The sequence below is a fragment of the Armigeres subalbatus genome, chromosome 3 (assembly GCF_024139115.2).
Source record: "Armigeres subalbatus isolate Guangzhou_Male chromosome 3, GZ_Asu_2, whole genome shotgun sequence".
Taxonomy (NCBI): Eukaryota; Metazoa; Arthropoda; class Insecta; order Diptera; family Culicidae; genus Armigeres; species Armigeres subalbatus.
Genome location: NC_085141.1, coordinates 181113198 through 181141134, shown reverse-complemented (window position 1 = coordinate 181141134; position 27937 = coordinate 181113198). Strand labels below are relative to the sequence as shown.

Sequence of the window (27937 nt, the reverse complement as noted above, 5' to 3'; positions counted from 1 at the left end):
GATTGGAAGCTTGGAACATGGAACTGCAAGTCGCTAGGCTTCGCAGGTTGCGATAGGATAATCTACGATGAATTACATCCCCGCAACTTCGATGTCGTAGCGCTGCAGGAAATCTGCTGGACAGGACAGAAAGTGTGGAAAAGCGGGCATCGAGCGGCTACCTTCTACCAAAGCTGTGGCACCACCAATGAGCTGGGAACCGGCTTCATAGTGCTGGGAAAGGTGCGCCAACGCGTGATTGGCTGGCAGCCAATCAACACAAGGATGTGCAAGCTGAGGATAAAAGGCCGTTTCTTCAACTATTTCATCATCAAAGTGCACTCCCCGCACGAATGGAGACCTGACGCCGAAAAAGAAGCGTTCTATGCATAGCTGGAGCAGACATACGATGGATGCCCTCTGCGATCGTCATCGGCGACAAGAACGCTCAGGTAGGAAAGGAGGAAATGTATAGACCGGTCAACGGACCGGATAGTCTGCATACCGCATCGAACGACAACGGCCAACGATGCATAAACTTTGCAGCCTCCCGCGGAATGGTAGTCCGAAGCACTTTCTTCCCCCGCAAGAATATCCACAAGGCCACATGGAAATCACCTAATCAAGTAACGGAAAACCAAATCGACCACGTTCTAATCGACGGTAAATTCTTCTCCGACATCACGAACGTACGCACTTACCGCAGTGCGAATATTGAATCCGACCACTACCTCGTCGCAGTATGTCTGCGCTCAAAACTCTCGACGGTGTACAACACGCGTCGGAGTCGTCCGCCGCGGCTTAACATTGGGCGGCTACTAGACGGTAGACTAGCCCAAGACTACGCGCAGCAGCTGGAAGTGGCACTCCCTACGGAAGAGCAGCTAGGCGCAGCATCTCTTGAAGATGGCTGGAGAGATATTCGATCCGTTGTAATTTATTGGAAGCACCACAACCGCTGCACTAGGCACGGTGGCTCCGGATCAGAGAAACGACTGGTATGACGGCGAATGTGAGCAGTTAGTTGAGGAGAAGAATGCAGCATGGGCGAGATTGCTGCAACACCGCACGAGGGCGAACGAGGCACGATACAAACGGGCGCGGAACAGACAAAACTCGATTTTCCGGAGGAAAAAGCGCCAGCAGGAAGATCGAGACCGTGAAGAGACGGAGGAACTGTACCGCGCTAATAACGCACGAAAGTTCTATGAGAAGTTGAACCGTTCACGTAAGGGCCACGTGCCACAGCCCGATATGTGTAAGGACATAAACGGGAACCTTCTTACGAACGAGCGTGAGGTGATCCAAAGGTGGCGGCAGCACTACGAAGAACACCTGAATGGCGATGTGGCAGACGAAGATGGCGGTATGGTGATGGACCCGGGAGAACGCGCGCAGGACATAATTCTACCGGCTCCGGATCTCCAGGAAATCCAGGAGGAGATTGGCCGGCTCAAGAACAACAAAGCCCCTGGGGTTGACCAACTACCAGGAGAGCTATTTAAACACGGTGGTGAGGCACTGGCTAGAGCGCTGCACTGGGTCATTACCAAGATTTGGGAGGAGGAAGTTTTGCCGCAGGAGTGGATGGAAGGTGTCGTGTGTCCCATCTACAAAAATGGCGATAAGCTGGATTGTAGCAACTACCGCGCAATCACATTGCTGAACGCCGCCTACAAGGTACTCTCCCAAATTTTATGCCGTCGACTAGCACCAACTGCAAGGGAGTTCGTGGGGCAGTACCAGGCGGGTTTTATGGGCGAACGCTCCACCACGGACCAGGTGTTTGCCATTCGCCAAGTACTGCAGAAATGCCGCGAATACAACGTGCCCACACATCATCTATTCATCGACTTCAAAGCCGCATATGATACAATCGATCGGGACCAGCTATGGCAGCTAATGCACGAACACGGTTTTCCGGATAAACTGACACGGTTGATCAAAGTGACGATGGATCGGGTGATGTGCGTAGTTCGAGTGTCAGGGCATTCTCGAGTCCCTTCGAAACCCGCAGAGGGTTACGGCAAGGTGATGGTCTTTCGTGTTTGCTATTCAACATCGCTTTGGAAGGTGTAATACGAAGAGCAGGGATTAACACGAGTGGTACAATTTTCAATAAGTCCGTCCAGCTATTTGGTTTCGCTGACGACATAGATATTATGGCACGTAACTTTGAGAAGATGGAGGAAGCCTACATCAGACTGAAGCTAAGCGGATCGGACTAGTCATCAACACGTCGAAGACGAAGTACATGATAGGAAGAGGTTCAAGAGAAGACAATGTGAGCCACCCACCGCGAGTTTGCATCGGTGGTGACGAAATCGAGGTGGTAGAAGAATTTGTGTACTTGGGCTCACTGGTGACTGCCGAAAATGACACCAGCAGAGAAATTCGGAGACGCATAGTGGCTGGAAATCGTACGTACTTTGGACTCCGCAAGACGCTCCGATCGAATAGAGTTCGCCGCCGTACCAAACTGACAATCTACAAAACGCTAATTAGACCGGTAGTCCTCTACGGACACGAGACCTGGACGATGCTCGTGGAGGACCTACGCGCACTTGGAGTTTTCGAAAGAAAAGTGCTGCGTACCATCTATGGTGGGGTGCAGATGGCGGACGGTACGTAGAGGAGGCGAATGAACCACGAATTGCATCAGCTGTTGGGAGAACCATCCATCGTTCACACCGCGAAAATCGGACGACTGCGATGGGCCGGGCACGTAGCCAGAATGTCGGACAGTAACCCGGTGAAAATGGTTCTCGACAACGATCCGACGGGCACAAGAAGGCGAGGTGCGCAGCGGGCAAGGTGGATCGATCAGGTGGAAGATGACTTGCGGACCCTCCGTAGACTGCGTGGTTGGCGACGTGTAGCCATGGACCGAGCCGAATGGAGAAGACTCTTATATACCGCACAGGCCACTTCGGCCTTAGTCTGAATAAATAATAATGGTCGATGAACGTTAGTTTGGAGTCCAAGATAATTCCTAAATCCCTAACTCTATCGCATTTGTCTACAACCTGGTTTCCTAATGTAATTGAGAGATTTGATGCTGTTCTTTTTCTGCTGAATGATATAAGGTTACATTTTTTTACATTCAGTTGCAATAGGCTTTTATTGCACCATTCGTAGAATGTGCATATTTCGTTCTGAAATGTTGAGGTCATTTTTATTCCCTATTTCCAAAAAGAGCTTCATGTCATCTGCATAGATTAACACTTTAAGTTTGTCAAGAATGAAGGAAATGTCAATTACATATATTATGAATAATAGAGGCCCCAAATGAGAGAGACACCGGAAGTGGCTTGAATGGGTTTTGATCTATTGTTGTTAAATTTTATAATCAATTGGCGATCAGTTAAGTAGGATTCAAGCCATTTGAGTAGTCCCGGCTCAATTCCAGTTTTTTTCAATTTGAATAGAAGCATGGGTATATCTATGCGATCAAATGCTTTACTGAAGTCAGTATAAAGAGCTTCTACATGGTTTCCTTTATCCATTGCATTCAGGTTATAGTCAACAAATTCAAGAAGATTAGTTAAACTTGAACGCCCTTTACAGAAGCCATGCTGTGCGTCTGTTATTCGGTTTTTTACTTGTTTGAATAATTTTTCGTTTACTATGGCCTCCTCAAAAAGTTTTGGAATGCTAGAGATAATGGCTATTCCACGATAATTTCGTATGTCTGATTTTTTTCCAGATTTGAAAATGGGTATCAAAAATGAGTTTTTCCATATATTTGGGAATTTTCCTGATTCTAGTGACATATTAAATAGCCAAAATAATGGAGTGGTTGGTTCCACTGCTAGGGTTTTCATAAATATAGGAGGGATTCCATCAGGACCAGGACCTTTCGAAGCATCTAAATTACGTAGGGCCTGCAAAATGTCATGGACATGAAGTTGATTCACTCCAATATCATTTGAAAAGTCTGGAAAAAATGCAATATAGTCGCGGTCATGATCATTTTCAGAAAATGTAGAATAGGTTTCCTGAAAAAAATCTGCAAAAAGGTTACAGTTCTTCTCCGAGCTATCCCCCGCGTTTTCGTCAAGATGCATAATTGATGGAAAGTTATTAGATTTCAGTTTTGTTTTTACGTAATTAAAGAAGTTCTTTGGACAGGACTTTATTTCGCTCTCAGTTTTTGAATTGTAATCTTCCAATGCGTTACTGATAGCGTAATTCAATTGATCGCATACGTCCAAGTAATATACTAAATTTTCATTACTGTTATGACTTTTGTAAATTTTGTGTGCTTTTTGCTTGCGATTTCTTAAATTCTTGATTTGCCGGTTATACCAAATTGGGTTGTTATGACGTCGTTTTCGTTTTAGTGGAGTTTCTTGTGAGATTATGTCAGATAATAATCTGTAAAAAGTGTTAACAGATGCTTCGACATTTTCTTCATTTCTTAAAACTATTTGCCAGTTTACACTACTTAACCTACCTCGAATATTTTCATAGTTCGCTAAATTGTATTCAAAGACATGCTCATACTCACAATCGTTGGGTCTTTGTTGTTCATGAATGAATATTGGTCACACAATGAACTTGGACGGTGGCTATTTTCCATAGTTCCTAAAGTTTCTGCGCGAGCGTGGTTCAGAGGTGAGGACTTAAGCCGAGGCTTCATTCGCACGATATCTAGGCTTATGTCCAATCACTATTCACTAAACGCACATCTCTATAGAATTAACCTGGTCGATAGCAATCTTTGTAGGTGTGGAGCCGGTTACGCTGACATCGATCACGTAGTTTGGTATTGCACGGAAAATGGCGCCTCAAGAGAACAACTATTGGATACCCTTGTGGCCCGAGGTAAACAACCCTTCCGGGAACTAAGAGGTGTTTTGCGAGATCGCGATGTTGTGTATTTGCAGGCCATCTATGCCTTTCTTTGCTCGTCTGACATCAAAGTTTAATACTTCAATTTTTTCTTTCTCAGTTTTTTTCTTGTCTCTGCCTCATTGTTTCGTGTACCATGAAGCTCTGGCCATCCGGAAGATGCTCCCTGAAGAACCAAAGCCCGAGCACGACGCTACGCCAAACCAGACATGACGTCAAATACCCGGATGAGCAGCTGAAATACCTCAAACCTTAATCCCAACCCCGTCCATCACCAAATTACGCAATCTAACCTTGAGTCGACACGAGTATCTTGGTCTTTGTCCCTTTCCCTTACTAACAGTTGATAATAAGATGATATCGATTGTAAATATCATTAAGAGTCTCGGCTCCGTTAAGTGTTATACACGCCTGAGCCTGCCAAATAAATACAATAGTTACAAGCACGTCCACAGTTATTAACTGCGAGGTTTCTAAGCCAAGTTACCATTTGTGCATTCGTATATCATGAGGCTAGCACGATGATACTTTTATGCCCAGGGAAAACGAGACAATTTCCAATTGCCTAGCTCGGCACAGGGAATCGAACCCAGCCACCCTCAGCATGGTCTTGCTTTGTAGCCGCGCGTCTTACCGCACGACTAAGGAGGGCCCCCATTCGCAAATTACATAACGCTAAACTTGACCATTGTCAACCCACACCCAGCCCCTAGTAACGTTCCATATATGGTAGGGTTCTGAAGCACTAAGCAGTACTCCTCTTGTGTAAACGAACTGTGTAACATAACCTCTAGTAACGATATCTTAGTTCTACTCGGCGACTTTAACTTGCCGCATCTGACGTGCGCTACGACACAGATATTGCCTCATACTTGCCAACCAATGCTTCTTCTGAATCTTGCTTCTAACCTCTTTCAAGTGTCGCATATTCTTAATCAAAAGTCACGGTTCCTCGATTGTTAACGTACCGGACCGAGTGGAAGTGATTGAGCCGCACACACCTGTTCTGAAAACCGATGCACATCATAAGCCGTTATTGCTGAATTTCTTTCTGCCACCAGCACCTACCGATGATGACTTCGAGGACCTGCAGTTCGACTTCCGACAATATGATGTAAATGCAATCTGTAGACGAATGTCTGAGTTGACTAGAATTCCTTGCTTTGTGATTGTTCTGCGGATGATGCGCTTTGCAGATTCTACGAAGTCATCTACAATGTAATTCGTGAACATACTGTGCTCTCCATGAGTACATTAGTGGTTTAGAACGAAACGCCAAAAATAGCCCCAATAGTTTCTGGTCATATGTTAAAAAGCGAAGACAATCGAATGGCATGCCGCGTGATATACAATACCTCAATATTGTTTTTAAATCTCTCTCGAGGAATCTGCAAATCTGCTGGCAGAATTTTTCAAAAGTGCTTACAATCACGCCTCACCATCGATCGCTGACGATGTACTTGACAGAATAATCGAATATGGCATAAATCTGCCTATTATAACTGTCTCAGTCGATGAAGTTTGTAAGCGGCTCTCTGAGTTGGACTCCACCAAAGGTCCAGGTCCCGACGGCTTATCACCTCTTTTCTTGAAGCAATGCGCCGGAGCTCTTGCACTGCCGGCATCAATTATCTTTAACCGATCCTTGTCAAGCGGAGAATTGATGTTTTTCGTAACCAGGATAAGAAATAAGATGGAGAAGCAACGCCAGGTAGATGCGATTTACATAGATCTTGCAAAGGCTTTCGATAAAGTGCCGCATGACCTGATGATCGCGAAGCTGCGGAAAATGGGACTCCCGGACTTAACAACCGCCTGGCTGCGATCATACTTGACTTCTCGGCTTTCATTTGTTTAAGTTAATGGCTATGAGTCAGCGCGATTTAGTGTTCCCTCTGCAGACCGCATCGTGCTTTCGTGCTGTGCGGTTCTTTCTCTCTTTGCGGAAGGAAGTTTTTAATACTACCCGAAGCTATTTTGATTTCAACGGTGCTTCTTAGCGCTATTTGTACCCACTGATCCCGTTACGATCTTTGCAAGGACCCGTGCCTTCGTTTTACGTTGGACCCGTTTGCGGAAGTAAAATTCCGACAAGCGGTGGTAATCCTGCAGGGACACCGTTCTGGGAAAAAACCTCTTAGAAGGTCACGTCTCCACGCTCAGCCATGAGCAATAATAAAAACAAGAGGAAGGGGGAGTCTCTGAATTCTCCACTTCCTTCAAAGAAAAAAGGTTTCAAGACCGTCCTGCCTAAGCGCGGAAAAAATAGAAGGAAGCTGGAGAATTCAGATATTCCTTCTAACTCTAATATCGGAAATAATTCTTCTCCAATCGAACTGAGCAATCAGTTCGATTTGATTAATGATGAAATTGAGCAAATCGAATATACCTCTAGCCCAGGTGATTCGATTCATGCGAAAAGCAAAGGATTCCGCCAATTGTGGTATCTGTTGCCGAGTTTTCTGGCTTCCGGAATGAGATTTTGAGTAACCTTCAGGAGATCTAGGTTTCATTTCAGATTGCTAGGAAGGGTGACTGCCGCGTTTTGCCGGGATCCTTTGACGATCGAAAATGTCTTCTTCAGTATTTAACTGAGAAGCGCCATAAATTCTTCACATACGACGACAAAACTGAGCGATTGTTCAAAGTCGTCTTGAAAGGTCTCCCCAGTGATGATAAATCACTGGATGAGATTAAAATTGAAATTTCTCAATTACTTGGATTTTCACCAGTCCAAGTAATTAAGATGAAAAAGAAATCCCACTCTGGTACTTCCCAAAAAGGGCATTTCTCAAGAATTTTATTTAGTTCATTTTAACAAAAGTGAACTAAATAATATGAAAAGTTTGGAAAAGGCCTGTATTATGTCTCATGTCCGTGTTACATGGGAACATTTCCGCAGGCCTGGGGGAAATTTCCAAAACCCCACCCAGTGTCGTAAGTGCCAAAAGTGGGGTCATGGAACCAAACATTGTCACATGGATGCTAAATGCATGATTTGTGGTGGAACCTCTCACGCCAAGGACACATGTCCTGTGAGAGAAGATTCCAATAAATTTAAATGTGCAAATTGTGGGGGCAATCATAAATCCAATTTCTGGGAATGCCCTTCACGCAAAATAGTTTTGAATTCCCGTGCAAAATTGATGACGGGAAATTCCAATCGGATCCCAGATTCGACGGGTAGAAATTTTTCAAACGCTCAAATTTCGAAACCAGTTACCGGTCGAGCAATTCATACCCACCACAATTCACAAACAAATTTTGCCGCTCGTCAACGGGTAGCAAGCACTTCAGTAAATTCCAATTTTTCGAATGTACCTACGTATGCAAACATCGCTGCTGGTAGACAAATTTTTCTCTTCTCAAAATGAGGTTTATACCCATGTCCCAACGGAAAATAATGGTCATGTTGCCGATTCAGGTAGCATGACTGCTTCCGATTTTGATTTTTTAACTGAACAATTGCATCACATGATTGATGCAATGTTCAAAGCAAATACCATTCCAGAAGCTGTTCAGGTTGGTATAAAGTACACACAAAAAATTGTTATCGGACTCCGTTTTAATGGATCTAAACAATTGTGTGAAAGTTCTAAATTGGAATGCCCGCTCTCTAAAGGGTAAGGAAGATGAATTATTCAACTTCCTAACAGTTCATAATGTGCATATTGCCATTATAACAGAAACTTATTTAAAGCCCGGACTCTCCATTAAAAGAGATCCAAATTATTTTATCTACAGAAATGATCGTCTTGACAGCGCCTGTGGTGGGGTCGCCATTGTCATTAATAGACGTATCAAACATAAATTATTTTCTTCGTTTGAAACCAAAGTTTTTGAAACCTTGGGAGTTTCTGTTGAAACAAATTTTGGTCAATTTTACTTCATTGCAGCCTATTTGCCTTTTCAATGCAATGGGCAGCAAAAGAATTTGTTGAAAGCTGATCTTCAAATTCTGACTCGCAACAAATCAAAATTCTTCGTAATTGGTGACTTCAATGCCAAACACAGTTCATGGAATAATGCTCAAAGCAATTCCAACGGCAAAATTTTATTTGAAGATTGTTCTGCGGGATATTATACTATTCAATATCCCAATGGCCCTACTTGTTTTTCTTCCAGTCGAAATCCTTCTACAATTGATTTAGTTTTAACGGATTCAAGTCAGCTGTGTGGCCAATTGGTAACTCATGCTGACTTTGACTCTGATCACCTTCCTGTGACATTTGAAATCTCACAAGAAGCCATTTATAATCCAATCAGCTCTACTTTTAATTAGCATAGAGCTGATTGGGATTTATATAAAACATATATCGATAGGAATTTTGATGTTAATATACCTTTGGATACCAAAAGTGATATTGACAATGCGCTCGTATCTTTGACAAATTTAATTGTCGAAGCCAGAGGCATTGCAATTCCTAAATGTGAAATTAAATTCAACTCCATTATTATTGACGACGATCTTCAGCTACTGATCCGTCTTAAAAATGTGAGGCGAAGGCAATACCAAAGAACTCGCGATCCCGCGTTGAAAGTTATTTGGCGAGATTTGCAAAATGAAATTAAAAAACGTTTCGCTATTCTGAGAAATACCAACTTTGAGAATAATGTCTCGAAGTTGGATCCCAGTTCGAAACCCGAAATTAACGAAAATTCTTAAAAAAAACCTCAAAAGCCAATTCCAGCGCTTAAAGAGGGAAATAAAATTTTATTAACAAATGGCGAAAAGGCTCAAAAACTTGCTCAGCAGTTCGGGAGTGCCCATAATTTTAGTCTAGGTCTCACTAGTCCAATTGAGGATCAGGTTACACGGAGCTTCGAAGACATTCTCAACCAAGAGAATGTTTTTGACCCTTTGTTGGGAACTAATTTGGATGAAGTGAGATCTATTACTAGAAAATTTAAAAATATGAAAGCCCCGGGTGCTGATGGTATTTTCTACATACTTATCAAAAAACTTCCTGAGAGCTCTTTATCCTTTTTGGTTAATTTATTTAACAAATGTTTTCAATTGGCATACTTCCCAGATAAATGGAAAAACGCCAAAGTTGTTCCAATTTTGAAGCCGGACAAAAATCCAGCTGAGGCTTCTAGTTATCGCCCTATCAGTTTGCTTTCTTCAATAAGCAACTGTTTGAAAAGATTATTTTAAATAGAATGATGGTTCATATTAATGACAATTCTATTTTTGCTGATGAGCAATTTGGTTTTCGCCATGGGCATTCAACCACTCATCAGTTATTAAGAGTTACGAACTTAATTCGGCTCAACAATTCTGAAGGATATTCGACTGGAGTTGCTCTTCTTGATATAGAGAAAGCATTTGACAGTGTTTGGCATGAAGGTTTGATTGTAAAATTGATGAATTTTAATTTTCCTCTGTACATTATTAAACTGTTCCAAAATTATTTATCAGATCGCTCACTGCAGGTAAACTATCAGAATTCTAAATCTGATAGATTACCTGTAAGAGCTGGTGTTCCCCAAGGCAGCATACTGGGGCCCATTTTGTATAACATTTTTACTTCTGACTTACCTGATTTACCACCAGGGTGTCAAAAATCTTTGTTTGCAGATGACACAGGTCTCTCAGCCTTCGTGTCATTTGTAGTAGATTGCAAAAAAGTTTGGATATTTTCTCCACTTACTTGCAAAAATGGAAAATTTCCCCGAATGCTTCCAAAACTCAGCTTATAATTTTCCCACATAAGCCGAGAGCTTCTTATTTGAAACCTTCTAGCAGACATATTGTCACTATGAATGGGGTTCCAATTAATTGGTCTAGCGAAGCTAAATATTTAGGACTTCTGCTAGATCAAAAATTAACTTTTAAAAATCACATTGAAGGCCTTCAAGCCAAATGTAACAAATATATTAAGTGTCTATATCCACTTATAAACAGAAAATCAAAACTTTGCCTTAAGAACAAACTTTTGATTTACAAACAAATTTTAGACCTGCCATGTTGTATGCTGTGCCAATATGGACTAGTTGCTGCAATACCAGAAAGAAGGCACTTCAGAGGATTCAAAATAAAATTCTGAAAATGATTCTGAAGTTGCCTCCGTGGTATAGTACCAATGAACTTCATAGAATTTCTAATATTGAGACATTGCAACAAATGTCCAACAAAATAATTTCCAATTTTAGACAAAAATCGTTGCAATCTTCTATTGCAACGATTAACTCCTTGTACCCATAGATTAAATAGATTAAGATTAGTTTAAGTTGAAAACATTGTAATTCCTACATGGTTCAATTCAACCAGAGGAAAAATTCTAACTGCCAGAGGCAATTGAAATGTATTAATTATAACTAAAAATATAACATAGCAAATAAGGATGATAGTGTTAAGAAAACACGGAGTCTAAGAGATGAATGCATGTATTAGATAATTAGCAAATAAAATTAGTTAAAAAAAAAGTATTCCCTCTGGTGTTCCTCAAGGTAGCCACCTCGGGCCTCTCCTGTTTGTGTTATTCATAAATGATTTGTGTTCACTGATCGAATCGGATAAGCTGCTGTACGCGGACGACCTAAAAAATTTTCCGAAAAATGCTCTCGCATTTGGATTGCTTGATATCGCGACTTAATCTTTAATGGCACATTAACAAAATCAAGTACATAGCAAGACTGATTTGCGTAAGCACATTAAGGACACTCCTCACGGAATACAAATTCAAAAGTATACCAGAATACGGAACAATATTTAGCGGTTAGGAAACACAGATTGGCTATCAAATAAAGAAAGGAGTAAAAAAATAAAACAGATCCGGTACCGGTAGAGGGCCGAAAATCTCGTTAATAAAGATAATATAATAATAATAAGATTCGGTATCCAGGTAGGTGAACATATTCGAAGCAATAAAATTATCGTAATAAATGAGAAATTATAAAACACATTGTTCACATTGGACACATAATTATTTTATTTACTAACAACTTAGGTAACAGCACTATAATTGATGGTTGGTAAGCATCAGTCTATGTTTCTATAGGTAAGCAATGCAACAAAAAGGACGGTTTAACACACAGTTTAACCGAACACCTTGGCTACCGGTGCTACTGGCACCAGCGCCTTGTGTACCAATGGGCCGCGCTGGACGATTGCGTTGAAGCCGTTGATTGGATCGGCAGTGTAGATCACAGTGCGCACAGTGCCGTCAGGTTCGACCAGCGAGTAAGAGCCTTTAAAAGAGAACATAAGTTTTCGTTAAGTGGAGGTTTGCGATCGAGAGCAAAAAAGCTCCAACACTGTGCGCCGTTTCAAAAGCTTTTACCCTTCACAACATCTCCATCTCTGGTTTCTTGCTGGCTCTTGTTGTCACCGGTCAAAGCGTCTTGAACGTTGTACGCGTAAGTATACTGTGGCAACGGGTCGTAGTTGGTGTTGACTGCTGCAACCGCTGGAACTGCTGGCGCTAAGGCGGCCACCGGTGCAGCAGCGAATCGAGCAGCTGGCAGTAGAACACTCGCCTTGCTAGCTCCAATCAGGCACACGGCAACAAACACAATCTGTAACAAAACCCACACGCACTATAATCTTCTGCTCGACACTATTTAGAGCAAAGTAATTTAACGATGTTACCTTGAAGGCAGCCATTCTATTCTTTTGGTACACTTTGTTGCTTTAACTATAACAAGCACTGATTTACACTTGGATGTTTGAAACTACTTTGATAGCAATGGAATTATTGTTCGAGTTTATAAAGGGATTGATGATATCCACCCCGCTCTAGGCAGCACAAATTATTTAATTATATTGAAATGTATGTCCGAAAATAGCGGGACATGATTGGTGACGAACCAGGGCGGCTGAATAAACGCAATGCCTACCTACATTATAACTTGGTACGTGAGATATAAGCTCAAGTTGTGTACCTTCAGTGCATAAACCGTCCTGCCGATCAATTGCGTTTTAGTCAATCATACAATAACACAATAATGATTTTTCGGGCACACGTATTACATAATTATCACCTGTAGAGAAATTGGTGTGGGCGTGAAATGCATACAATTGACATAGTTGCATATCGGCTGCCGCCACATGTTAAGTCAACGGAACATTGATTTGTAATACAACCTTGAACCTACCGCGCATCACTCAAGAATAGACAGCCAAATTTTTGCTAATTTATATTCGTTTTCTTCTTCGAGGAAAAATGTTACAATGAAATCGGAATGTTTTGAAATTCAAAACTCAATTCTTTCGATGAAATGTTTTTTTGCATGGAAGTTTGAAATTGGGCAAGCTATGTATATAACAAAGTTGTAAAAAAAATGAGAGATCATTCTGAAGAACCGATTTGTTTTCTAGAAAAAATGTGGACGCAAAAGATGTATCAGAAAATTGATCAATTTTTAGCGAGACAAAGTTTCGAAAAATCATGTTCAGACATTATCTGCCACAGCTCATTTATTTTCAGTGCATCGTACGCTGCTTTGAAATCAATGAACAGATGGTGAGTCTGCAAGTTGTACTCCCGGAATTTATCAAGGATCATCTGCAGGCTAAACATCTGATTCGTCGTTGATCGGCCCTCACGAAAACCTGCCTGGTATTCGCCGATGAAGGACTCCTCAAGCGGTCTCAGTCTGTTAAACAGGATACGCGACAGGATTTTGTACGCCGAGTTCAGAAGTGTGATCTCTCTGTAATTGGCACACTCTAGTCTGTACCCTTGCTTTTAGATTTGGCATATGAGGCCATCTAACCAAGCGGCATACAGTTCTTCATCCTCCCATATTTTCTGTATAATGTGGTGGACCGCTCGACCGGAATCTCGTCCTTCCCAGCAGCTTTACTGTTTTTCAGTTCGTTTAGAGCCTTCTTTACATCGTCCAGCGTTGGTGGTTCCACAGCTTGACCATCGCATACTATGTCCATCATGCTCCTTAATACACCTCCATGTGGGCTTCGTGGCCGTGCGGTTAGCGACGTCAATCGCCTAAGCGCAAGTGCTATGGAGTGTGGGTTCGATTCCCGCCCTGGTAAGGAGAACACTTTTCGTGATCGAAAAACTCTCCACTGGTCCATTGGGTGTTATGTGTCCTGTCCGTTGTCTCATGCTAGGTGTTAAGTGTTCAGTCTGTACGACCTCTGGTCGAAGACGGTGTTCCTGTCTTTTTTTTTCATTTCCGCCGTTCAACAAATCTTCGAAGTGCTCCTTCCTCCTGGCTGCCACCATAGTCTTGTCTGTCAGCAAATTCCCCTCTAGGTCATTGCACATAACGGGCACTGGCGCAGTCTTATGCAGCGCCCCATTGACAGTTGCGTTAAACCTCCGCATATCGTTTCTATCGATGTTCTCCTGCGCTTCAGCTATCACACTCTCTTCGTGTTGCCTTTTTACCTGCGGTTGATTCGTTTCTCTTTTGCCCTTGATACGCAGTACAACTCTCTGTTGTAACGGGTACGAGCCACTAGCATTCGTCTCCTATCAACATTTTTCTCGAACGTCACTCGCTGGCACTCCTCATCAAACCAACAATTTCGTTGGTGTCGCTGTGCAGTGCCTAACACTTCATGCGCTGTTGTAGTCACAGCTTCGTGGATATTTCCCCACAATCCCGTGGCATCTCCTATCCGCTCGTCCAGCTTCTGCTGGTACTGTTCAACAACTGTTTCAACTGACAAGCGTTGGATATTGAAACGCATCGTTCTGTTGTTTCGTAAATTCGTGACGCTGGAAAGTCGCGCCTGAGTTTTTGCAACTACAAGATAGTGATCCGAATCAATGTTCGGGCCTCTGAAGAACCTTACATCTATAACATCCGAGAAATGTCGTCCGTCGATCAGCACGTGGTCTATCTGTTGCCAGGGTGTATGCGGATATTCTTACGTGTGAAGTAGGTACTGCTGACTGATATACATCTAGCAACAGCAAAGGTAACGAGTCGCAGACCATTATCGTTGCTGGTGGAAAGAAGGCTTTCCGAACAAATGACAGGGCGAAAGAAACTTTCTTTTCCGATCTGCGCATTTGCATCCCCGATGACAATCTTTACGCCATGTGTTGGGCACTGTCCGTAGGCCTTATCAAGGCTCTCATAGATCTCATCCTTCACGTCATCAGGCTTATCATTCGTTGGGGCATAAATGCTGATCAGGCTATAGTTGAAGAATTTACCCTTCATTCTCAACGGTCGCGGTCGCTTATCGGCTTCCCGATCACCATGAAGCCAAATCCTCGTTCTGCTCTGTCACCGCCACTATAGTAGATGTAGTACTTGAATGAAGTGTTCGCTATGGGATCCACCGCCCGGAATTCACGTTCTCCAGTTCTGGGCCACCGTATTTCCTGGATTGCTGCCACACTCACGCCGACCTTATGCAGCTCATGAGCCAGGAGCCCAACACGTGCGGGTTCGTTCAAAGTTCTCGCATCCAATATCCGACTTTCCAATCGTTGTCATCTATTCATTGCCGGGTCTGTTGCCGTTGAATCAATCCGTTTGCTTTACTTTTGCCTTTCTTGGTAGCTGCAGAATCTTCGGTAGGCTACCTTACCAGCGTTGCGCTACCTACATCGCGTTGAAGGCGCTGCCTTCTCGATGCTGACACGATGCAACATGGTGTGCACAGTTTAGTTTAGAGTCCCTCGCTGGCACTCGGACGATGATCAGCCGCCCTTAACATGGGAAACAGACGCTGTTGTGAGCCGCTCCTAACATGGAGAACAGACGCTCGATCAGATTTGCACCTCCGGAGATGAGCAAATCCCCCCTTCCCTGTCAGCATACGACCATAGTTCCCACCGGGGTTGGTTACCCGATCTAGCGCCACGAGGAGGTAGGGATAGGAGTTGCTAGGTAAGAGGCTAAGGGCCGCGAAATGGGGTCTATTTTATTCTTTCAGGTACGCGAAGTACCAATGATACGCTTTACCCAGCATTTGCCGTGCAAAGAAGTGAAAAATAATTGTGAAACGTAAAGAGTGTGGAGCAGGATGTGAGAAATACAAAATGTGAAGTGAGAATTAAGACGTCTCACTTCTAACTTCTCAACCTCATTCCGCATCTTTCCTTTCTTACTTCCCACTTAAGACTTCTCACTTTTTAAAGTAAAAAGCGAGAAATGAGTACCGAAAAATGAGCAGTAAAATGTTAGACGACTCATTTCTCATTTCTCAATTATCATAAAAGCACACACAAATTCACATTCACTATTGTTCGGCAAAACGACACTTTTCATTTCCTTTATTTTTTCGGCCCTAGGGTAGCATGTGCCAAGTAGTCATAAAAAATCATATCAATTTCGTCTGTCGGGGGAGGGGTTTCAAACAACCACAGAAACATATCTTCCCTTTCAAAACCTTAACAAACCAGATTTGGTTCCATTTACTAGAGAAATTCTCGAGTTATGAGTTATTGGTGTTTCATTTGTATGGGAGCCCCCCTTTCCAAAGATGGGAGGGGTCTCAAACCATCTTAAGAAATTTCCCCGGCCCCAAAAACCTCTGCATACAAACAGACAGAAATTCATTTTTATGTATATAGAAGAAAGAAGAAGATACTCTGTGCGAAAAATCTTAGTTTTTAAATTAAAAAATTAAATTTAAGTTATGGAGTACTAAAACGCTGGTGTTCGGAATATGAGTCATGTTCGAAATTGGAGTCAAAACGGTACTTCAATTGGTGGTGGCGCGTTTTCCGTAGGGTAGTTTGTCTTTTGTTAAGCCTTGTTGCTGGTTTGAAAAGTCGGTATGTAGTAACAAACTTGCATATTTGTATTCGAGCTTATTAAAACAAAATAAATGTTTATTTAATTGTAAACGTTACAATAGTTACAAAAATTAATAACACTCAGTTTTTAGCATAACTGTTTACTTTGTCTTTTTTTAACTAAAAACATTTTTTGCTGGAGTATAAACTTCTCTCTGTTAGCCCTTTGAGTAGAGAACCAAAAATGAACCGCTTGTTTAAGAAACTGCATATGTAACATTTTTGGCCGAATTGATATTTTAATATATTCTGAATCCTGGTCCAAAAATACGTATTCTGGCAAAAAAATACGAATAAAAATGTTTGTTCAGGAATGTATGAATTGTATTTTATTGTATTTTAAACATTCAATTTTAATTTTTTTATGTGCTAAAGTATTACATTAGAATACGCATTTTTCTTTAATTTATGTGGAATAAATATGTTGATTTTTCTCAAAATTGAGCCCACAAAATTTCGAAATAAAAAGTGGAACGGAACCTTATTTTAATCATCTTTGAGATGCATTGATGAAATCTTGTTTTATTTTTAAAAATCAAAATGTTTACTCAAGTGCATGGTATGCATCGGCCAAAAGTTTGGGTTCATCGTTTTTTTCATTTAGGCAAATTAGGCGATTTAGGCAAAATATAGGCAATTTAGGCAAAATATACTTTGAAGAAAGTTAGTTTCCAAAAAAACGTCAAGAACTGTACCCTAGACAATATTTGGCGAAAATTGAATCAAATCGCATATCCGGAGAGTGAACTCAAAGTTTTGGCCGATGCATACCATGCACTTGAATAAACATTTTGATTTTTAAAAATAAAACAAGATTTTTTCGCCGAAATCTCATCAATGCATCTCAAAGATAAATAAAATTGGGTTCCGTTCAACTTTTTATTTCGAAATTTGGTGGGCTCAATTTTTTTACCACATAAATATAAGAAAAATGTGTATCTTGATGTAATATTTTAGCACATCTTCTTCTTCTTCTTATTGGCATTACATCCCCACACTGGGGCACAGCCGCCTCGCAGCTTAGTGTTCATTAAGCACTTCCACAGTTATTAACTGCGAGGTTTCTAAGCCAAGTTACCATTTTTGCATTCGTATATCATGAGGCTAACACGATGATACTTTTATGCCCAGGGAAGTCGAGACAATTTCCAATCCGAAAACTGCCTAGACCGGCACCGGGAATCGAACCCAACCACCCTCAGCATGGTCTTGCTTTGTAGCCGCGCGAGCAAGATCTACTCATATTCTTTGTATTGAGCTAACAATACCCGAAATCGGATGTAAGATGGCGAAAATACGACCAAAAACTTATGCCTATATTTTTCAAGGGTCATACTATCACAAATATTGCCCTCCGCTCGCTTTCAAATCGACTTCTATAAAAAACATTCTTCATGCCTGCCGTATCCTAACGGAACTATCAATTCTTTCGCTTCTAATTCTATCATGAACATGTACGTCTAAGATTGGAAGATGATTTATTAGCATGTCCATATCATTATAAACCGTTTAACTTCACGTAGAAGTAATACACTCAAATCATTAATTAGCAGTTTTTTGCTGTTTTCTCGAAATTGTGTAAAATAGGAATATGCAGTTTCCCAAAAAAAATGATTCAAATGATGTATGAAACTGAAAAGAAAATATTAAATTTTGATACACAATAATAGGAAGATTTGGCTGCAAATTATTTGAAAGCCCTGGTGAACACCTCGTCAGAGCAACCGACTAGAAAAACAACAAGACAGTCACATTGAGTTGTCACATCCTATCCTAGTTTCGGCCTAACGACTTTTTCGGTCAAATTACCTGTTCAGCCAAACAATATTACGACCAAACGGCATTCTCGACCAAATGACCAGTTCTTCGATGTGTCGCTTTCGGCCTAATAACCGTTTCAGCCAGACCACCCTTCTTTACATACAGGGTTTCCTATAAAATATTCGATTTTAGAGTGATCCTACTGCCTTTATGCACACTTAGTGTACTGCCAATGATCGCCCATTTGTAACAAAAACTACGACACGACAAAATTAGGCATGGGAGAAACGGAACGATGATGTTTGTGATACGCATTAGTATGCAAATCCCAAAAATTTCGAAAAAATCCTAAAAATTACACAAATACTTTAACCAGTTAAAATCTTCAGTAGAAACATGGCCATTTCTTGATATTTGAATGCAAATAAATTACGTGAATTTTTGTTCACAGCATATGGCGTACCGGCAATAAAGTTTTTCAGTGTTACGGAAACAACTTGATAGTTTTCTCGAGTTTTTGGAACGATTTCACCTGATCACTTGAAAGAACTAATAATTTAGAGATGGTTCATGAGCTTATCTAAAACTTGACAAAAACGCAAATGTTACAACTATGCAAACATGAGCAGTGTAAGAGAAGGGCAAAATGTGATTTTGCTATAAATTTTCAAATTTTTATGTTGTCCATAACTATTTTGAATCATAACACAAATTGGCTCAAATTAGTATGGGAAAAACTTTGTTCAATTTTTGTGATGGGCCGCCCTCTTATTCGGTTCTATTTGATGGCCAGATGCTCTGGACAAAATTTCAGCCAAATCGGTCAACGTTTGGCCAGTGCTAAACTCGTTGGAAGTTTATATGGAAAAATGTATGCAGAAACATCCAAAAACAGTAAATTGCAGCTGGACTACACAACTTACGATGAAGAACTATGATACTCATTCAGATCTTGGAGAATTTAATACAGAATGTTATGCAGAAAACCGCGAGAAGATTCGAGTTTGCCCGGCTAAGTTATTAGCATTTCTCTGCAGTGGGGTTTGAGCAAATTTCGTTTCTTTTACCTTTGAAAAGAAATAAATTCACCCCTACAACACTCCAGTAAAATGCTAATATCTTTGCGTAATAAACTCTAATCTTCTCGCGGTTTTCAGCATAACATTCTGTATTTTATTTTACAAGAACTGAATGAGTATCATGGTTCTTGGTCGTTAATTGTGCCGTCCAACTGCAAATCACTGTTTTGGGATGTTTCTGCATACATTTTTTCATATAAACTTCCAACGAGTTTAGCACTGCCCAAACGTTGACCGATTTGGCTGAAATTTTGTCCAGAGCATCAGGGCATCAAATTGAACCGAATAAGAGGGCGGCCCATCAAAAAATTTGAAAAAGTGTTTTTTGAGCCACATTAATAACCATATTATCAATCGAATTGAAAGGACAGGATTCCTCGTCGAAATCAACTTGTTGAAAGTGAATCGGTTCAAGATAAGTGCTTAAATGACGAATGTGTTTTCCTTTTTGGGTTGAACTTATAGCCTTTTTGTTACCCCCTTGATATGTACGAGGAAGGCAAAACGATAAATTATGATGATAGACCAACATTTTATTTCACGCAGATGGGACAAATCTTCTTCTTGAACGGCTCCACATTCCTAATAAAATTTTGCCCTCTTTTTCAACAGTGTTCTATTAGCATTTCCATAGCATAAATATGTAATGGCCTGTTATGTAAAGAATGTTTCAAAATCACCATTTCAAAGAATAGTTTTTTCATACAAAACTCACTTTATTCAACACTTGTAGTATTGAACCAAATCGTGAAATGTGTCAAACGAGAAAAATATTTTACCAACTCGTTGGAATAATAACTGTATTATCGAAACCCGTTGATTATTTACAGTGAGTACAAAGCGGTACAAATTATTTACAGGAATAATGTTTCATATTCTATATTATTTTTTAATTTAAAAGTTAAATGCAATTTGTCAAATAATTTATAATCTCTAAAATAATTGATATTCACCAGAATGTGTTTTCGGCCACTTGAACACATTTACACATGCATTGAGAATGCTACGCCTCTCACATTAATCATGTGATCTAATTCATTGAACCTGCAATAAACTTGTGAATACATGAAAATGATAAACGACGTAGTAACAGTGTGTTAATTGCCATCATCAAACTCAGATAAATTCATGCATTCAGCGTACGAACTGAGGCGTTAATGTGAAATTTCTGTTCTGCGCATTTTTGCACTCACGCATAAGTGCATATATTTAGCCAGCTTTTTACTAGAAACCATGTGAATCATCGTTGTTCCGTTCGCGAGTAAGGTGTGAACAGGTTTCAAATCGTACGCCTCCATGCTTTGCCATTGATCGCATTTGTCTCCACCAGTTGGCATCGATACCTACGCTACACTTGGTGTAATTTTGTTGTACTTCGAATTTCTTTGACCTGCTCTTAATCCAAAATAGCTTAGCTTAGCTTAGACTGACTGTACATGTCAATGGTTTTGACCTGCTCTTAATCCAAAATATATGACTAAATAAATTCTGAGCAAATTCCTACGGTATTCCAAATGCAATAAAAAAATAGGTTCTTTTGTTTAGCGCTCTATTGACATTTCTCGCTTAACTTTTCAAAAGGACCTAAGTAACATTTTTTTCATAAATTAATTTGAATAGCGCAATCAACAGAAAAACATGAAAGCTTTCGATTGCAGTACTCAAATTTTCTCTGACATTACTCCCAAAAAACAAATCTCACAATCTTCTTCTTCTTCTCCTTCTATAACAAATCTATATAGGGGAACAGACGGCTTTGGCAGGTTTTGTTCTATTATTGGCAGGGGGGTGTTTGTCGACCGAATTTTATGAAATTTGGCCACAATATTCTTTGATATGCAAAGAATGTTTGGGCCAAATTTGAGCATAATCAGTCATAAAAAAACCCCAAAATCTGCCAAAGCCGTCATTACCCCTACCTATATAAAACAAAGTTGGCATTTGTACGACCGCGCATCAGTCAAGAATAGACAGTCCAACTTTTGTTAATTTATATTCGTTTCCTTCTTCTATTGACGATGAAGCTGACAAAATCTCTTTGGTGAAATGGTTTTTCGTACATTTTGTATGGAAATTTCAAATTTTGATTATCTGTATATATAACAAACTGTAAAAAAAATGAGAAATAATTTTTAAAAACTTAGGGGAAATGACGGCTTTGGCAGGTTTTGTTCTATTATTGTCAGGGGGGTTTTTGTTGACCAAATTTTATGAAATTTGGCCACAATATTCTTTGATATGCAAAGAATGTTTAGATCAAATTTGAGCATAATTAGTTAAAGAAAACCCCCCTGACAATAAAAGAAAAAAACCTGCCAAAGCCGTCATCCCCCCTATTTGTTTTCTAGATAAATTGCGTACGCGAAAAATTGTGTCAAAAATTGATCAATTTTTGGCGAGGCAAAGTTCGCCGTGTCAGCTAGTTTTATTATAAAATCTTGTCATATACTGCCTATGATCGCATATTTGTAACAATCGACAAAAGTAGGCATGGGAGAATGGAACGATGAAGTTTGTGATACGCATAAGTATGCAAATCTCAATGAATTTCTAAAAATTCCCAAAAATTGCACAATCACTTTATCCAGTTGGAATCTTCGGTAGAAATATTTCCATCACTTGGTATTTGACTGCAAACTAATTGTGAAATCTTTTGTACATAGCGCATGGCGCACCGACAATAAAGTTTTTCAGTGTTACGGTTATGCGGTCACTTTGCTTAATGTTACAAACCAACTTGGTAGTTTTTTCAAGATTTTTGTAACAAACTTACTTATTTCACCTGGTTAACTGGAAGAATTATCAATTTGGAGATGATTCATGAGCTTATCTCAAAATCGACAAAAATGCAAATGTTACAAATATGCGATCATGGGCAGTATATAAATCAGCAAGGTACTAAAACAAAAACCCTGATTTATCCACCTAGCGATGTTTGTGCCTTTCTCGAAAAGCTTGAGGGAGATTATCGTAGGGTAAACACCTGGATAAAAATCGTATTTTGACCATACCTTTTGATTCCATAGTCCGACGTGGCCAATTTTCAATAGGAAACAATGGGACATGATTCCCTGACGAAGTGAACCTGTTGCGAGTAAATCGGTTAATAAATCGGATAAGTGTAAAAAATATGAGTGAGTTTTATCAACTGAACGCCCGTCCGAGAGCTTTTCGTAACAATGTAATGTTGAGGCAAAGACACCGCCGCATGATTTACGGCCAGGAAGGAGCTTTAGGCAGTTTGCAGCGGATATTTAATCGAGTTCCCCTAGTGTTCGATTTTCACTGGTTCGAGAGGTTCTCCGCGTAAGTTTTATTGTTTTTCTGATGACCAAGTTAATTAGCTAGATTCTTGTTACCTTGACTTGACAGTCTGTATATTTTTTATGACTATTATATTTTTTCACACCCAACATCATTGAGGCAGTAACAAGCCTGTTGATGTATAATAAATAAATAATAAAATAATTTAAAAATAATATCTTCTGAATTTGTATTTGGCACTATCTTATACGGATTTTGCAACGTTTTATACAGAACTATACTGCCGTGAATTGCATATATGTCTTTACTGGGTTTCTTATTCATATGGGACAAATAAGCGATTCATGGCAGTATATTCAAATCTGCTGGTTGGGTGCATAATTTGAGATCAATTTAAGTCAGAAAATCATGCATGAAATTAAAACTCATTGAGGAGCTGCTGCGAAAGCCGCTCATTGAAACTTTAGTTCAAATAGTTCATGATAATTCGCGGCAAATAAATCAACGGTGTAGTATATTTAAAAAAAAAATATTGAATCCGTTTGGTACACAAATGTTATAATTTGCCCATATAAGCTGCCTCGTTAATTTTTTTTTTCAAAATATGGAAACAGAACTCGAGCAAACCTTTCGAACCGTTTTGTTCTACCCGAATTCTCCATCCAGACGACAATCCAAATCAGAATTGCGTCAGCTCGCCAAACACGCCAGAACTGACCTACACCAAGCCCATATTATATAACAAAAAAGGCGGCAAGCAAGACAGCGTCGATAAAATACCGCTCACTGCACTAAGACCGCGCGGTACCCTGACCGGTGCCGTTCTTTGACTCTCAAATCGAGAGGTGACTTTGCCCTCCCGTACAATTCAATGTTAAACAACGAAAGTTGCAATATGCAGCGAGCTACCGCCCCGAGTAATGCACCGGCGCACGGCTCGGCTGCTGCAGCATGTGATCCAGTTCCAGTCCTGCACGTGATGTCTGCGGCTTATAGTATGTCGGGCGGTTTTTGTACCGCACTGGGTTTCAGTGCCAATGGATTTTGGCGACGTTATCGGTCGGCAAATTTCTTAAACTGATGTTCAGATGTGTAATGGTAAAACTTTGTGCGGAACAAACAAAACAAGAAATCCAATTTACTGTAGTTTTACAAGTTTTTAATAAGAAATTTTTTTTGAGCTTTTTGGTGGAATGTTTTCACTTGTCATAAGACGAGTTTATACAATCCCACTGAATTCCACCACTTATTTGTATCTTGACAGATACGTATTTCGACCTCAACAGTAAGGCCGTCTTCAGTGTCTCGTACTTGACTCGACTTACGACGGCCTTACTTTTGAGGTCGAAATACGTATCTGTCAAGATACAATTAAGTGGTGGAAATCAATGGGATTGTATAAACTCGTCTTATGACAAGTGAAGTTTTTAAGGATGTACAAGAAGTTGGACGTTTTGTATTGTTTATGGGGAATTTTAATCCATCATCGCAACTATGTCCGATTAACTACCAACTTTCTGCACGTTGCTCGTGTTCGGTTCTAATGAAAGTCACATATTTGCTGTTCCGGTTAGAAAGAGATGCTGGGAACATTATCTGCATTCATCAACGATTCTTTGATATTCGTGATGAATTGCTATGCGTTGAGATGGGAGTTTTATCTGTATGGTTTTGCATTCTACACAGTGATGAACTCTAATAGTAAAAAATCACTTTAGTAGAATTTAAAAAGAATTACATTCCACACTACATTTTTTTATGCGATAATTCATTCTGTGATAGATCCGATCGATTTGAACTGTCAATTAAGGCCATGACAGGCATAGAAACAGTACAATGAATTGCAGTCAAAACAGCTTATTAAATAGAATAGTAGGGCTAAATCCACCAATATCAAAAGGTCTAGATGTGAAGAAAAGAAAAAACATGTTTTTGGATTGAATTCCTAGATAAACAAGTAAATATGGGTTATTAATTCAGTTCAATTATCTAACCTGGAACAAGGGAGATAAAAAGACAACTAAGAATTACATGCATAATTAATTCTCGTATTTAATGTCTGACATTTATCATCCAACAATGCTAACCTCACTTGCATTCGAAGCCCAAATAAGTTCTAGTGCCAATAGCATGAACCACATCTCAGTCCGGGAGACGCTGACCTTTACAATCAGAACACACTAAGCTGAAAGCTGACCAACTCCTCGAAACTAAACGATCCAACCCGGGCCGCCAAGCACGAACCGCGTACAGAATCGCCGAGTGCAACTTCTTACCAGTTTATGCTGCAGTTTATCATGATAACGACACTGCGTCGGTAATGTTAGCTATTCTATCTCGTGTTCTTACCAGGTGAATGGGCGTTTATGTTGATTGAATGTCAAAAGTGTACAAGTTTTAGTAGTACAAGTGGTGTGAACACGATCTACCAACACAAAGTTGTAATTTGATTTACAAGAGTAGATATATGATGAACACCGCATATATTTTTTTCAACTGGGCAGGACGAGAATAATTTTCATTATTGGCCAGGCAGTACAAGCTCGATCGTATATTTCTAATCATGTGCCTATGTATTTGCTGTCTGCCGACTGTCTTGTTAGTTCGGATATTAGAGCTTTGGGCACTGGGCCAGCGCCCAGTCTCCAGTAGGCCTATGTACTGAAATCCTGCCCAACGAAGTGCACTCTTAAAGTTCAACGCGGATCGATGCTTTCGCTAAATTTTAAGAGCTGCACTCCAATGTGCGTGTGTGCAATTTGCAAGGAATGATAAATTTTATTTCTCGCTCTTGCTTAGCTTGTGATTGAAAAATTCTACGCCAAGACAGGGCGAGACTTGTTCGGTTCAGACTGCTTTGAATCCCACAGCTAAAGAATGATTTTAGTATAAATAGCAAAGGGCTCGTCTGAATAAGCATCATAATCATCGTAGCATTGTGACAAACACCTTACACGGATTAGAAAAATGGCATTCAAAGTTAGTGTTTTCACTAGTGATAGATACAGTGCAGGATGGAGAACCAAAAGTAATTATTCTAATGTCAATCATTTCAGTTCGTAATCTTTGCCGCCGTCGTGGCAGTGGCCAATGCCATCGTTCCAATCGGATACCCTGGAGCCTACCCCGCCCTCGGTGTTCCCCGAGTTGCCGCTCCCCTAGCTTACCCAGCCGTTGCTAAGGTTGCCGCTCCAGTGATCGCCAAGGCCGTCGATGATTATGATCCAAACCCACAATACAGCTACAGCTACCACATTGCCGTAAGGATTGCAAATATTGCCTGATTGATTGAGCTATACTTTAACGCAGAATCGTTTTCCAGGATGCTCTGACCGGAGACAACAAGGAACAACAGGAATCTCGCTCCGGAGATGTTGTCACTGGATCCTACTCCCTGATTGAACCCGATGGCACCCGTCGTGTCGTTGAATACACCGCCGATCCAGTCAACGGATTCAATGCCGTCGTCCACCGTGAGCCACTTGCCGTCAAGGCTGTTGCCCCAGTTGCCGCTCCTCTGGCCTACCCAGCCGTCGCCAAGGTTGCTGCCCCATTGGGCTACCCTGGTGCTCTCGGATACCCAGCCTACGGAAAGGCCCTCATCGGTTAAGCATCGCACTATCTCCTAAGGTCCCCATAACTTCTGTCTGTCTTCCTCATCTCATTCTCAGTCATTAGTATAAATACTTACTATTTATTCTATTCTATCTTTATTCTTTCTGAGTCCCATTTCGCACTCCCCCACCCCTATGGCTACAAATGTGAGTTTTCTAGTTATTCCAAGCTCAAATGAATGCGTGTATAAAAGATATAGGTACTTGTAAATAGTGAAACAAACCCTAGTGAGCAAAGATGCTACTGGTTAGCATCTTTTTCCTTGACTGTGTGACAAAACAAAATGTACAAATAAGTGTTCGTAATGCAACAACATTGCGAATAAATAAATGCAATTTCTTCAAAAGGATTCAACAATCTACTCATTCCTTGAAACATAAATATCACAATAATAGATGGACGCTAGAAAAATTAAAAACACTTTGAAAATAACTTAAAAGTTGTGAAAAACATGACTTGTATACGTTTTTTTTATTTTGATCGCAATCGTATTATAACCAGAGTGCAAATTTGGATGATTTTTAGTTTGTAAGTACAGTCACTGTTTTTTTAGATTTCTCTCGTCTCTTTAGGTTTGTGCTTTTGAAAGCACGGGGTAGTTTTGGATTGCTTTCTTGGAATTTCACCTTAAGCTAAGTTGAATGTTGTTTACGGGCATAAAAGTAGACTCCACTTGTCTGTGCACATAGAGATCTTCTTCGAGCCGCCGACTTCTTACATGTACTCTAACTCTCCATCTTCCAGGTTTATTAGTTCCAGCACGGAGCCTTAGAAAACCTTTTACTTGTTGATTTTTCTAGCAACGAGCAGATGATGCCACCACCGTATTGTGTTTATTGCGCATTACAAGAAATCTTTACTTTCATTTAAGGCTGATGCATTAGCGGTGTTGTCGTACATATATCAGGGGCACGGGAGACCAAAAAGTTGTTGTCATAAAACGATGCAAATAGCTTTGTTATCGATTTTGTCCAAGATAATGAAATCCATTATTGATCTATTATCTGTCACATTGAAGTCGACGGTATTTAAAAAATGTCATTATGTCATACGATGTACAAACACAATAGCCACAGAGGAACGTGGTACCACACATGGCTGTGGAGTACCAAAGAGCGACATGAGACAAACCAAGCCAGGAGCCGTTGTCAGAGGGTGTGTCAGAGAGAGCACCCAAGTAAGCCTCATACGGGATGAGTGCCTGTATGAGTGTGAATGAGCGAGTACAGTAAGTACTGCCTATCTTATTCGTATTGGCACTACATCCCCCACTGGGACAGAGCCGCTTCGCAGCTTGGTGTTCATTGAGCACTTCCACAGTTTAGCCGTGCGTGGGGCAAGGAGGGCCCTAAATAGGCACTGCCTATCCGCCAGAAGTAATGCTGGGAGGCAGTTCCTGGGGGAAAATATGGCGGAGCCCAAGGTGAGTTTACTCCAAGGTTTAGTCGGTAGAAAACCAATTAAAGAATTAAGGATAGCTGAGAATTAAATCTACGTGAGCAGTGACGAAAATGTTGTAGGATTGCAATTACTAATTTGCTAATAACTTTTTTCAGACGTTATTAACAATTCGGATTTTTCGATTAACATTTAATGCTTAAAAGATCATAGAACTTTGTCGAACAGATCATAGTTCTAAATACAAAGTCTAAGCCG

At 40.5% G+C, this 27937-nt stretch overlaps 3 protein-coding genes across 4 annotated transcripts in view; 1 reads left to right on the top strand and 2 right to left on the bottom strand.

Annotated features, from left to right (window-relative positions):
• Positions 1-27937, bottom strand: part of LOC134225368 (neurobeachin-like protein 1) — a 215212-nt gene that overhangs the window by 52688 nt on the left and 134587 nt on the right. The gene's annotated exons all lie outside the window — the stretch shown is intronic.
• Positions 11742-12585, bottom strand: LOC134225376 (larval cuticle protein A2B-like). Its single transcript, XM_062705392.1, has 3 exons — positions 12428-12585; positions 12120-12354; positions 11742-12027 (listed from the first exon to the last, which is right to left on the bottom strand). The coding sequence occupies exons 1-3, from the start codon at positions 12440-12442 to the stop codon at positions 11876-11878; spliced, it is 402 nt and encodes a 133-aa protein (XP_062561376.1). The 5' UTR covers positions 12443-12585; the 3' UTR covers positions 11742-11875.
• LOC134225374 (larval cuticle protein A2B-like) lies at positions 25573-26622 on the top strand. The gene is made up of 3 exons (XM_062705390.1): positions 25573-25645; positions 25723-25926; positions 25989-26622. The coding sequence occupies exons 1-3, from the start codon at positions 25634-25636 to the stop codon at positions 26274-26276; spliced, it is 504 nt and encodes a 167-aa protein (XP_062561374.1). The 5' UTR covers positions 25573-25633; the 3' UTR covers positions 26277-26622.